This window comes from Festucalex cinctus, chromosome 8, assembly GCF_051991245.1.
Source record: "Festucalex cinctus isolate MCC-2025b chromosome 8, RoL_Fcin_1.0, whole genome shotgun sequence".
NCBI lineage: Eukaryota > Metazoa > Chordata > Actinopteri > Syngnathiformes > Syngnathidae > Festucalex > Festucalex cinctus.
The window spans coordinates 9489808-9504024 of NC_135418.1; the positions used below are offsets into that span (position 1 = coordinate 9489808).

General features: G+C 39.4%; 1 protein-coding gene and 1 long non-coding RNA gene across 6 annotated transcripts in view; one reads left to right on the forward strand and one right to left on the reverse strand.

Annotated features, from left to right (window-relative positions):
- LOC144023631 (uncharacterized) overlaps window positions 1-14217 on the reverse strand; it is a 93521-nt gene that overhangs the window by 73473 nt on the left and 5831 nt on the right. The window lies entirely within an intron of this gene.
- Window positions 6596-14217, forward strand: part of aldh1l1 (aldehyde dehydrogenase 1 family, member L1) — a 52307-nt gene continuing 44685 nt past the window's right edge. The window contains exon 1 of one of the 3 annotated variants that reach the window (XM_077529279.1): window positions 6596-7002. Coding sequence is in view for 1 of the 3 variants with exons in the window: in XM_077529277.1 (XP_077385403.1) it covers window positions 11578-11591 (14 nt within the window). In the remaining 2 variants the exon portion in view is untranslated. Of the gene's footprint in view, window positions 7003-11503; window positions 11592-14217 lie in introns of those variants that run through there. The other 2 variants (XM_077529278.1, XM_077529277.1) reach the window with 2 other exon arrangements.

Sequence of the window (14217 nt, forward strand, 5' to 3'; positions counted from 1 at the left end):
ATAGAGGTTGTATTCTTCAGTGCCGTTTTTCATCAGAACATCCAACCACAATGCTTTACCCCAAAGATTTAATGCTAATGCTATGCTCGGCTCGGCTCCATTCAACTCTCCATACCCATTCACTCCTCCTCCACAGCCATCTTTGGTCGATTATGTAGGATTGTCGCCCTTCCCTGGCACTGCTGCCATCTGGTGGCGGAAATAAATTGGCTCCAGCTTTGAACGTGACGATACACATTAAAAAAAAAAAAGGTTTGACGAATTCATTAGCCAAAGGCGGTGAGTGAGGTAATGTAAAGTGCATTGATGGATTTTGTTTGTATCGCTATAAAATCTAATGGTAGCCAAAAACTTTATTATGACCTTGTTTAACTCATTCACTCCCATTTTTTTTTAGGTTTTAGATGCTAGAGTTTTTGTATGAAGGCTTTGATGCAGTTTCTGACCTGAAGAGGTCACTTACAAAAAAACAAATACGGCCAGCAGTGGCAGCAGAGTATAAGATAACAACCAGGGCCATGTTGCAACAAGCTCTTTTTCCCAGTATTTTCAACAGGTTTGTGAATAATGATGAAACTTAGCTAATTCTTATGCTAATTGCTGCAAAACATACAAATATACTTATTTTTTTTCCCTGATGAAAGAAGAGACTAATGTTTATTTTGGTAGGTTCCATGTTTTTATAGCAATAGAACATGAAAATGGCTGGGATTGAATGAGTTAATTTGTTCAAAAATATTGAAAAGCAATTTCTCACTTTTTGTTCACTTGTCCATAAAACTTAGTGACGCCCCTGAGATGAGCCAAATATTGTCATGGTTTGTTGGGTTTTGTGTTTTTGTTTTATTCCGTCGTGATCTGTTTTGTTGTTTTCCTTGTGTTTCCCTTTGTCTAGCTAAGGCTATACACTGCAGGCAAATGTGACCCAGATCGGATTTTTTTATTTTTTATTTTTTTGCCCAAATGCGACCTGTATCTGACTTTTTTCTTTTTTTAAGTCAGTCTGAATGGCCCAATTCCGATTTTTTTCATATACGACCTGGGTCACTTTCATATGTGGTCCTAGATCGGATACGTATTCGAATTTTTGCAATGCGACCGGAGTGTGAATGGCCAAGTCGCATACCAGGCCAGGCCTCTACGTCATCATAAGTCCACAATATGTGCTCCGCGGCATCCGAGCGGGCTGGGACATTACTCAGGAGACGTATGCGAATCGGCAAAGTTGTTTCGAGTCACAGTAGCACACAGAGTCACACAGCAGACACGCTTACTCAAATAAATCGAATTTCACAAAAAAATCGGAATTGAGCATTAATGCTGCATTCGAAGATGGTCGGAAGTCGGAAATACTCGAGTTGAAACGTCCCAATTCTGACCTCAAAGCGTTCGAGGTGAAAGTAAACAACCAAAATGGGGGATAGTGATAAATTATTTTTTATTTTGGTCCTCAAAACTCAATTTGACCACCAGAAAACTTACCTTTTTGCAATTTTGCTTCATTTAATTGTTTTAATCTTATTTCATAAGCATTCCATACAGTTAAATAGTTTACCGTATAATTTCATGCAGGTAGATAGCGGCTATACTGTCACATACGTTGCGTTACATGAAGTTATGGTGAATATTTATTAATGAAGAAAGCTATCTAGTTTTATACTCGAGTAAATTGTGTTTTGCCATTCAGAGTGACGTCACATTGTAGTCCGCCGGTGAAGTCGGGGTCCTTTGTTTTTTCCGACTTCGCAGTGGAATTTCCGAGTTTAAGGGGGCGTTCCCGGACGCACTTCCTGGTTTGAACTCTGATATTTCCGACTTCCGACCAGTCTCGAATGCAGCATAAGACCTGAAGTGTAAACGTAACCTGTTATCTCCTCCACCTGTTCTTTTCAACCCACCCCTTTTGTGTTAGCCAATCAGTTCCCTCAGCCATTTGTGTCTTGTCAGGTGTGTCTCATTCGTAGAATGTGTTTTTCAGTTATTGTGTTTCATTCAGTCTTTGTCGGTCCATTGTTGTTCCCCCACGTCCTGTCATTGTTACACCCTTGCCATGCCCTGTTGTAATCATGTCCATGCCATGCCCTGTCCATGTCCTTGCCTCGTCGTGTTCCTGTTTTTGTTGTTACTTTGGCTTACATTTTTGGACCTTGTTGACTTTGTGTTTGGACAACAGTACCTTGTGTTTGTTTGTTTTTTAATTAAATCTTAATTAAATCACCTTTTATTTCTGACTGCATCCCTGCCTCGAAGGCTATTGCTTCCCTCAACGCCACCGCTCCTGACAAATATTGCTGTTGGATCAAATCAGAACCATGGAATATATTAAGTCATGCAGTATTAAAAATAATTGTTAAAAGCAATAAAAAGTTTAAACCCTAGTTTTTACATTTGTTCTCTCTATGGTATGAATTTGTAAGCCTTCTTTGGTTGTCACAGATCACATTCAAAGCTACTGCTTGTACAAGTAGACCCAGCCGTTCTATACACAAATCCCATCAGAGCCGACCAATCGGGAAGCAGAGTGGGGACGAGCCTTACCACAGCAGTTTATTTTTATTTTTTTTCTCACTACATAACCCCGTTGAATACTGTGGTCACATGTCATTTATTAGCCTACAAGTCAGTCACTGCTTGATCCTATGTTGAGTAACGCTGCTGATGCTATTGCAGTTTCTGGGATATTCTCAATGGCAAATACCGGATGTAACGCAATCCAAGAGGGACCACATTTGGTAAGAGGAAGCTTATGAGGTTGGACAAGAGATTGTTTCGACGCGTTCTGTGGTACAGTGTGACCATGGGCGCTTTTAGCGGCAGTTCACTGCCAAAATGCTGCTTAAGCCTGGTTCACACGGCAAGATTTTAAAATTGTCGGGCGATTTCCAATCTTTGGCAGACAGCACACGTGAAGTGAAAAAAATCACGGGAGTTCCAGTTTTGAACGTACCGTGCGTGGTGTGCGGCCACACTGCACAATCAACACACTCCACACGAGCCGAATTCATTCAAGAATGTGACGGGAAGTCTCGCAAAACCTCTCGAGATTAAACGTGGCTTCAGAGTCGTCAACATGAGTCGATCCTGGTTTTCAGCCGAAAAGCGGCATAAAAAGAAAAGGTGTTGTTTAAAGGAGTGTAAATGGGCACTGACGAGACATCGCTTGCCCTTGGCTTGGTGCTGGCGGCTCGCGTTGGCGTCCCACCCGGAGACCACATTTATTTGTGGAGAAAGTGTGTGCGTGTATAAAAATAAATAAATAAATAAATAAAAATACAAATAATTAAAAAAATAAAAAGAGTGTAATAGTGAGAGCACGGACTTTCTGCTGCTTCATGACAGTTTTGATTTTGGATTCCCCACCGGCTTCCTCGCTGGCTCGCTTTCTGATTGGCTGCACGTCACCGTCAATCGACTCCGCGGAGCGAAGTCGGGCCAAAAAATCCAACATGTTGGATATGCCCGATTTCAAGCCGGGGGTCCTTCCGAGTGCCGATATAGGGAGGCGCCGTGTGTGGTGACAAGACACACGGCAGGATTATCTGTGAAGATTATCGCTTGCGTCTCGGCGCGTCCTTACGATTGTCGGAAGGGAAATTCGGGGCTAAAATCGGGCCAATTCTCCTGCCGTGTGAACCAGGCTATAGGGTTTGGAAAACATTTCCAACGAGTTGTGCAGTGCAAAAATCAAGGTCTGCCATGCAGGTGTGTTTTAACAGTTTAATTTGCCAGTTGAAAAAAGTTTAAACCGATAAAAAGGGCGGGTGTCATGCACACACACACTCAACTTTGTGGTTTCCTTGCTCAAAAAGCCTAACCTATGCACACCTGTGTCTTCCTGACTGGTTGATTAATTTACACCTGACAGCTGTCCAGGTAACCTGATAGCAACCAAGTGCCTCACCAAATACACATACATAGAACACACAAATGCAGCACACGTAAATTGGCTACAACAGATTGGAAAAATAATTGAGTTTGCCTAAACTAATGCTGAGTTCACACCAAAACCGAAAAGGCGATCTGAAACGCTTTCTTTGCGAGCGTTTCACCGCGTAGAGTTTTTTTTAAACGATTGCCCGCTCATTCGTGTGCGCCGGACCGGATTGTATAAAGTCAACAAAAAGTGAGCACCGCCGACTACTTCCACTTCTTTCCTGGGACTACACAGCCATGGCACTATTTTCTCCTTTTTTTGAGGTACATGATAGCGCTTTTGCTTTTTTAGTGGCAATCTGGCAGCAGTCGCGCTAAAAATAGCTTTGGCATGGATGATAAACACTACTGCCACCTCGTACAGTTGAACAGCAAGTAAATGGACTTACTGGCACTTGTATGCTACTATCTTGCTCATCATTCTGTCCCGGCTGGTCGTGTTGCACTCGGGGTGACAATAGAGAGGACGCTGTGCATGAACGTAGCCCGTACTTGAAGCCAACATTAGTCCAACTGTAAAACAGTGTTAACCCAACCATCTCCTGACATACCATAGAACAATGTTTATTGTCAGAAAATTAAATATCAACCATACTGATGATTTGGATGGAAAATCAACATTTATTCAATGTCGTCTTGCTATCTGGGTATAGCTTGCATGTGACAATTTGAAAAAGTTTATTTCTGCATAAGATTACAAATTACTACTCATAGCCCATTATTGATTCGCAAATAAAGGGATTTATCATGTCCGACCGTGATCGTGACAGTAGCGCAGCCCTCATTGCCTTCGTAAACAAGAACACATTTATGAAAGTTATAGCGTATCGTGTCATATGAAACATTGGGGCCTATTCACTAAAGGTTTGCGTCGCCTTTGCACCGCGCTAACTGGCAAAAATTGAGCAATTAGGGAGCGCCTAATTCACTAAACACGCGCAGATGGGGAAATCCGTCACTAAGTGCGCGGCCAAACAGGTTGCGTCACGGTGCACCGGTGTTATTTGCGCGTATGTAAATTAGGTAATTTGCATACATTTGACGCAAAATATGTCCACCCCAATGCAAATAAGACTCATTGATATGCAGCGTCCAATTCACTAACGCCAGCGCAAACAGCCACACCGCGTTTGAGTGACGCAAATAACGTTTTTGGAAAGCATGTATTAACCTGACACACCTCGATCTCCGGCAGTGCATGCCATTTGCCATAACGTAACCCGGGCTGATCGCCAATGGCGGGGAGGCATTTTACGATCATTTTTACGTGCCAGATGCATACTGTACGCCCACACCAACCTCTGAAATATATATATATATATATACATACGATCGCACCAATAATTTGTACTTTATGAATGAATGACGTCGTTGTCGTCCCCTCTGCTCTGTGCAGCTTAATGGCGCTTATAAACGCGCAAATCCTTTGATGTGTGGTAAATCAGGAGCAAATTTGCTCCAAGCTGCCAGTTTTGTGGGCGTGTTTGCGCTGGTATATGTTTAGAGCAATATCCTTAGTGACGAGGTGGGTAACTGGACCCAGACTGCGGGTGCAGTTGTGGTGCAATATTTTGCGCTATTACCGGACGCAGCGCATTCTTAGTGAATATGCCCCAAGTATTCACCTAACCCTGAAAGGGATATGTAACTTATATTGCTCGCTAACTTAATAGCTAACAAGCATGTAGAATATTTACACAACACACGCTGCTCCTTGCTACCCACATGTTTTCACCAATATGTTGTTTTTTCTGACAGGGTTTACTCGTGGTCACTCAAACCAAGCAGGATTGACTCAAGAAAGAAATGAAAGGTTATTTTCCAATGGTCCTCAGTGCTGTGAAAATAACAAAAATAGCCTATAGTAGCTCGATTTTATTTATTTATTTTGATTTTGTTTTTTGTTTTTTTGCCTTGTCAAAACAGTCTGTAGCCTATTAGGCAGGGTTCCCCAATTAGTTTTCCCTAAGGGCCATGCATATTATTTCAAGTTTGCCAGGTTGGGCTGAATTGTTCGGGAGTTTTTTTTTTTTTTTTTTTTTTTTTTTTAAACCTGTGGACAAGTAAATATTGTTTTATGAGCATAACACAGATGTCATTGTTTCAGCTATTATTAGTTGTCGTATTATTATGATTAGTAGTACGTCTTTTGTCACAGAAGTTACTGTGTATATTGACCATTTGCACGTGTCGTCACTTCCGCCATAGGAACGCCCCCTCCTGAAGTATGGACGGCAAAAGAACCACTTGCCTGGATTGTAACAATTGAATCTTGTACAGCGTGAAGTCCTTTGTGTAGTCAATTCAATTATAAAATGGTCATATCTTGCTGTGCGGTCGGTTGTACAAACAGACAAGGGAGTAAACCAAATGTTGCTTTTTACCAAATACCTACTAATGAAGACAAAAGACGTCGATTTTTTTTACAAACGCTCACTGGCATATCGCACAGGCATATAAAGGTATTTGTACTAGTGTGGTTTCCATAATTGTTGATCCAAGATGGCCGATCCTCTGCGCATGCGGGTCACCGATCGTGCAGGGGTCACCGATCGCGTCTTGACAGTACCCACTGTTATAGACAGCATTTACAATAGATACATATAGAGTAAACGGCAACGCCGTTGTATTACGTTGACGCCGCAGCCATATTGGATGAGGCAAAGTGAAGCTATTTGTAAAGATGCCTCGTTCACTTTCTCCTTGGCGATGTAGCTATAATCAAGCTCATCAATAAAGGCATTCTGCTTCCTGACTCTGATCCATTCTGCTTCCTGACTCTGATTGAGAAGGACGCAACTTATCGCTCTGCGATTCACTCCCTGCGGCGCAGCTGTAACAACTCTTTTTGTTTTTACAACATGCCTAGTGGGAAAAGAACGGAAGAAATTGAGGAGCTAAAGACTATTATCCAAAAAATGGAGAAAACCATGGAGAAAGCCATGGAAAAAAATGGATAAAACCAACCAGAAACTGCTGGAAGAGGTGATGCAACTGCGGGATGTGGTTCAAGCTCAGAAGGAGGAGATGAAAAAGAAAGACCTGCAAATTGTCAACTTGCAGGAACAGGTAGATGTGCTTGATCAAAAATGTCGTATCAACGATGTCATTATCACCGGCATTAAAGTCAGGCCGCGCACGTATGCACAAGCCGCGGCCAGAAGAAGTGATGAGGATCATCTTCCAATATTTGCTAATTATACATGGTATCAAAATGGTACTAGACAAGTACAAGCTATATATAAAAGATTTAGGACAGAGGAGAATATTATTGCATTAAGAAATGAACTGTTGACTCAAAACTGGAGTTGTGTTTATGATGCAATAAATGTGAATATGGCTTATGGCTACTTTATAAACAAACTTGAACAATTCTATGATGAACACTGTCCAGTAAAGAAGGTTTATTTGAAACAACATTTACAATCTAAACCATGGATGAGTAAGTCATTAATAAATGCTTGCAGAAAAAAGAATAACTTATACAAGATATTTTTTAACCAAAGAACTAAACAGGCAGAGGACAGATATAAAAGATATAGAAATAAGCTAAATTCTATTTTTAAGGGACTGTAAAAAACAGCATTATACTAAATTATTAGATGAAAACAAAAACTTTACTTGTAAATTATGGGATATTATGAATGAAGTTATAAGAAAGAATAAAAAGGATAAACTATCTTATCCTGAATATTTGAATGTTAATAATAAAAAAGTAGTGAATACAGAAGTTATTGCAAACAATTTTAATGAGTTTTTCGTAACTGTAGGAGCTGATCTCGTCAAGAAAATTCCAGAATCCTCCTCCCACTATGAGAACAGTTATACAGGAAATCTACACTCCATGTTTTTGGAGCCAGTCACGGACACCGAGATAAGAAACTTGGTTGCCAAATGCACAGCAAAAAATTCCTGTGACACAAACGGCTTTGATATGAAGTTAATTAAGAATAGAATAAATGAAATTCTATATCCACTAACTTATATATGTAATTTATCATTTCAGACTGGGATATTCCCAGATGAAATGAAAATAGCAAAAATTATTCCTATATACAAAACTGGTGATGTTCATGATTATGGTAACTATAGACCTATCTCAATTTTGCCACAGTTGTCAAAAATATTAGAAAAACTTTTTAATAATAGACTTGATACATTTATAACCAAACATAAATTGTTAGATGATAGTGAATATGGTTTTAGAAAAGAACATTCTACGTCCCAAGCCCTGACTGAATCCATGGAAATAATCGCAGACGCTATTGACCGAAAATTATATACTATTGGAATATTTCTTGATCTAAAAAAAGCGTTTGACACTGTAAATCACAAAATATTATTGAATAAATTAGAGAGAATGGGGATCAGGGGCACTGTATTAGATTGGTTACGAAGCTATCTAACCAAAAGATATCAGTATGTGACATTAGGAGGGAGTACTTCTAATAAAATGGAAGTTTTATGTGGTGTACCTCAGGGCTCGGTTTTGGGCCCTAAATTGTTTATACTGTATATAAACGACATATGTAAAGTCTCTACTGTATTAAAGATGGTACTCTTTGCTGATGATACAAACATTTTCTGTACAGGTGAGGATATACAGAAGCTAGTGCAAATAATAAATGAGGAATTATATAAACTACAACAATGGCTTAATGCCAATAAATTGTCTATTAATCTCAACAAGACTAAGTTTATGTTATTTGGTAAAAAAGGAACTAAAGAAAATATCAGCATACAAATTTCTAATGTAAATATTGAACGGGTAAGCCAACACAATGTGTTGGGAATAATTATTAACGAGATGCTTACATGGATTCCTCAGATAACACAGTTAAAAAAAAAAACTGGCAAGAAGTATATCCATCCTCTACAGAACCCAAAAAATATTGAGTCAAAAGGCACTCCAAATAATCTATAATGCATTGATCCTACCTTATTTGACTTACTGTGTTGAAATTTGGGGAAACACTCACAAAAGTCGATTGCAGCCGTTGATGGTATTACAGAAAAGAGCAGTAAGAATTATCCATTGTGCTCCATATAATGCACACACACACAAATTGTTTATTGAAGCTAAACTATTGAAATTATTTGATGTAATAAACTACAGAACTATTCAGATAATGTATAAGGCGGCTAGACACTGTCTCCCTTACAACTTGCAAATATGCTTCCAGGCCAAGGAATCGAAATATGATTTGAGAGAGAAACTTGTGCAGAGATGTGTTAGAACTACACTGAAGTCATTTTTGATCTCCTGTACTGGTGTAAAATTATGGAATTCACTAGATTGGGGACTAACTGGAACACTGACACTAGCTGGATTTAAGAAAAAATATAAAGAATTTGTTTTAACTAGTTATAGTGAAGAAAATGTTTAACCTGTCTTTTGTTTAACTTGTATGTGGGAGAGCAATAACTTTTGTGTTATCAACAAGGAGGGAGCTTCAACACAGAAATGTAAACACGTCTGACTATGTTGTTGAAGTGCAAGGACATTTAATCTTGTATCATGAAAATAGCATCTGTGCTGAGTGCTGAGAAAAGGACACTCTGCTCCAAAAACTGTCGACAAACCAGTATGGATCTAATGAGCTGGTCTCGAAGTGCGTTTGACAAAATCTTTTCTACGATCAGACCTGGACCTACTCAGCGTTCATGTCCAAGTGGAACTTACATGTCTGGATATGCTGAAGATTCCTGGGCTAAGTGGAGACCATTGTGTCTGACAAATCTGGATTTGGAGGATGTGGAAGATTTGTACCTGCTGGCTGTGCTGGTGGTTATGCTGATGCTGCTTGGGATTGGATTCTACTGGCTGTTTCGTACGCTACGAAAAATGTCTGATCGCCAGAAGAATGCAGAGAAAATGGCTGCGGCCACCCTGAGAGCCATCACTGGCGTGCAAGACGGCCGAACTAAGGCCTATGATGACACTTCTCTGGTGAAAAACGACCTTGCAGCACTCAACCTCGCCATGAACGGAATGAGGAGAGACATGGCCACAAGGTTGCTTGAACTGGAGAAAAAAGTCGCGATGAGTCAAAATCGTGATGAAGACGGATCTGAGTGACGGAGATGTCGGACACATGGTCTTCGCTATGCCCAGTTATCTAAAGCTGCTGGACTGTCATAATCCACATGGTATTAATCAACAAGTGATCAACAAACTATTGGAACGAATCTTCTGTCATGAACTACACGCGATCAAATCACTGGTGAAGATGAACTGATGGAACTCTCAATAATCCATTTGCCTGAATCAATAGTCTCCGAATGTAATCAACTGGATAACTAACTTCATGGACTTGATGAACTGAGTGAAATTTTATCATCTCTGCTGATTTCTAACTACTACTGCTTGATTTTATGCGTCCTAGTATAGTATGGGGGCGGGAATTTATAAGCTTTATGCTTCTTCCTGCCAGCCCTTTTTCTTTTCGGTTATTATATGTTTTAATTGTATGAGGAAATGTTTGATTGTCACAATGCTGTCCGAAAGGCAAAATGAACAAATAAATCAAATCAATCAAAGAATCATTACCTTTGATTATATTATCCCATTCAAACGCAATCTTAATATTTGCAGAGTTAATGGCGAATACAATTGCTTCATCCAATATGGCTTCAAACGGGCCACCTGTTTGAACGATGTCTGCAGTAGAATTAAAAAGAAAAACGGAAAGTAAAATCCTACCTCATTTTAGATTCCCAAACATGTGGCTCCCGTAGTTATAAATGAATAAAATACTGATATTTTTGCCATGCCTGACAAGAATGCTGGGATTTGTACTTCTGAGACACAATTTTAATCACCTTCTTCCTGAAGTCCTCCAACACAACAAGGCTGATAAATCTTATAGGTCTGACATATAACTAAACTAATACTATCTGCTACTCATGTTAGCATTATAGTTATGTTTTGTTGTGCATTTGTAAAGCACACAACTCTGGTGTTAACAATGTAGTGAGCTCTAAATTGCAACTCTTAGTCGAATTACAACACAGTCAAAAAAAAGACTCAAATCTCCCCACGCTGTAAAAAATGAGTCGTTCCTCTTTCATCTTCAAAACACAAAGCATAGCATGTAGGAATGAAATTTTTTTTTATTGGTTTGTTATGACTGTATTATTATTGTTTTGTCTTGTGTGCTGCAGCTGTTTTGAAAGCACTCAATAAATGAAGCTGAGTTCGGTAAAACATCGCTGAAGTCAGTACAAGTACTAGATGATTAATAGTACTCCGACTACAAATTAATTCATAGGTCCCTAGCCCTATCAGGAGAAAGTAGGTTATGCTTTAGCAACATACGGTAATCCAAAGTAAGTGAACTGAATTAGGCCAAATATTAAATTTTAATGATGTGTCAGTGAGGTGCTTAGAAATAGCTAAAGCTATGTGGCAAAAACAACCCGCTTTTGAGAAATGTTTAAGAGCTTTATCATTGTTGTCAGCAGTTTCAGTGTTAGGTTCATTCAAAGACACTAACAGCTGATAGGTTGACCCTTGCAGTCTCATGCTTGGCCTGTCCAATCACCACTAACTAATGTCTTGCGTAATGGATCGCCTGCACATGGGGCCTCAAATAAAAGCTGTCTCAAACTAAGCACTCTTTTAGCCAACCAGAGGAGTGCTGAATGTGCAAGAAGAGGTAAGAAACATGCACGCACGCACACACACACACACACGCATAAGCCTACATTTCTTATTTATTTAGACACACACACACACAACATAGAAGTAGCTGTGAGGCACGTGTTTAAATATGGACCTTGCTGCCTGCAGAGGGTTGGACTGAAAGACTGAGCCAAGATTGGTGATGTAATTGGCTAGAGATGAGCAGATCCACTGTCTACCTACAGTAACTTCAACCTCTCAACCCCCCCCCCCCCCCCTTTTTTTTTTTTTTTTTACTTCATCATGCTTTTGGGGAAATTATTTTTCATCATTTCTATGAGTACATTTTAACATTTTATGGAAACTAGATACTCTACTGCCCTACCCTTCTAAAACTCTCTCACAAAATTGAGCTATTTTTGTATGGATTTTATTCAAACCATTTTAATTACATTGTGAAACATTCCTGAAAATATGCTTTTATTGTTGTTGTAACACACACTGTAATGTGTACACATACAGTCCACATACTTCATGTCATGTTGATAGCCACACGAGGCTATTACTCAATTTGCTCTTTGGACCCAGTCAGACGACAATGACTTGCATTTTTTTTGCATAAAGAAAGCAATGTTTGTACAGTCTAGCACTAGTTTGCAATGAAATTTTTTTTTTTGCTGCATATAGCATTTGCTTTATCATAAACCACTCACATTTACATGTGGTTGTAACCTTCTTAGAGAGCATGTAAAAATAAATAAATGATATAATGTGGTTGCACAAGTGTACAAACACCCTTGGAATGCGGCTGTGTTCAGAATTAAACAAACCATTCATCTTTATTGGGGCCCGAACAGTAGTGGCGGCGCTGCTGCTGCCAGCCCTATTGTTTCTGTAGGAATTCTCACCAGACTAAGTGCAATTTATGCAGAAATTGCGTGGGAATGCTGGGGACCTTGAAAACTAATAGCTGAATGCGAAGCTGAATGCTAATAGCTGAATGCTTATGAAGTAAATTGAAAGATAAATTATGTGAAAAGAACACTTGAACCTGCGAGGCGTGGATTTTTGAAGCTGAAATTTATATGTAAAAATGTTATCTGAAAGTACCCTCCATTCATTTAGATGGAAATGTGGAACTGATGTTCAATTGAAAAATGAAATAAATCACTCAATAGCACCACCTAGGCATGCAGTACCCTCCACTCATTTAGTTGGAAAAGTGGAATGAATGATATTGAATGTAAAAATGCAAAAACAAAATCACTCAATAGCGCCATCTCGTCATGCAGTACTATCCATTAATTTAGATGGAAAAGTGGAACGAATGAACGGGCCGGGTCGGGTCGGGGGCGCTCCGGGCCTCTGGTCTCCTGACCTTCTGAACTTCACGACTCTGGCGAGACTCTAAAGTATCCGGTTAAGGTGAAGGATAATGGGATTTTTATTAGGTTTTAGGTGAACTAATGCGCACAAATTTACACTAATTTACACGCACGCACGCGCACCCATGCACGCATTCGCGCACGCACACACGCACGTACACAAATGCGCACATACAAAAAAAAAGAGCAATGATAAGGTGAGGGAATTTGGCTCTTCTTTTAGTACGTTCCATGTGGTCATAGGCAGCAGACCTCCATCATTCAGCTTGAATGTTAACTTGGAGATGATGATCCTCATGTTACCAAGACTGTTCAGAAATACATGACAGGGCCAATTTAACACGAGTTTCACTTTTGAATAAAAAGGCCCAAAATTTGCAAAAAAAAGTGTTTACGCTTAGAGGGGGTGGATTTTGGAGCGTATCGAAAAAGGAAAATGCACATTTTGGCTATGGAAACAGATTTTGCGAATCAGCGACTACAAGAGTGGCTACAAATTGCACGTTTTGACTGATACTTCGTCACATGGACTTGGAGTAAAAAAAAAAAAAAAGATTGATAAAGTAAGATATGTTTGGGGAGACGAAGACACATGATTCTTTTTATAATTCATTAAAGACAAAAAACATTAATACAATTTTAGATCGCTTTATTGACATCAGCTCTCTATGTAACGAGTAACGACACACTTCACTGACTGCATATGCGTGAGGGAAGCCAAGAAGACATTCCCACCCGGATCTCCCCATCGTTCCAACGTTCTGTGGGTGAATTATGTACCCCTCACTACAATGTCATCTCGCAGCGCATATTCGCAAAAGAAGAACGGATGGAAACGGACATAAATGAAATGAACGGTTTGCACATTTTCACAAAATTTGCTGAAACATTCGAAACACTTGGATGGAAACCTGACTAAGATGATTGGTTCATTCTGAACTCAGACACATCCCCGGCGATAATAGTGTTTACTGTCCACTTGTGCAACTACATTATTTCAGTTTTACTCAGTTTCTTCCCCACTCTAAAATATTTCATATTTTTGTTTTGAATTGAGTTGTACAGGCTATAGGGGACATTATTGCGATTACTGGTCAAAAACATTTTTTATATCACAAATACCTGGCATTAACTGGGGTGTCTAGACTTTTTATAGCCGCTGTAATTCTGAATCAATTGAAAAAAAAAAAAAAGCCGATAACAAATGACATTGTTTCACTTTTTGAGTTGCAGTTGTGAGTTATATAAAAATGAATAATAATAATAATAATAATA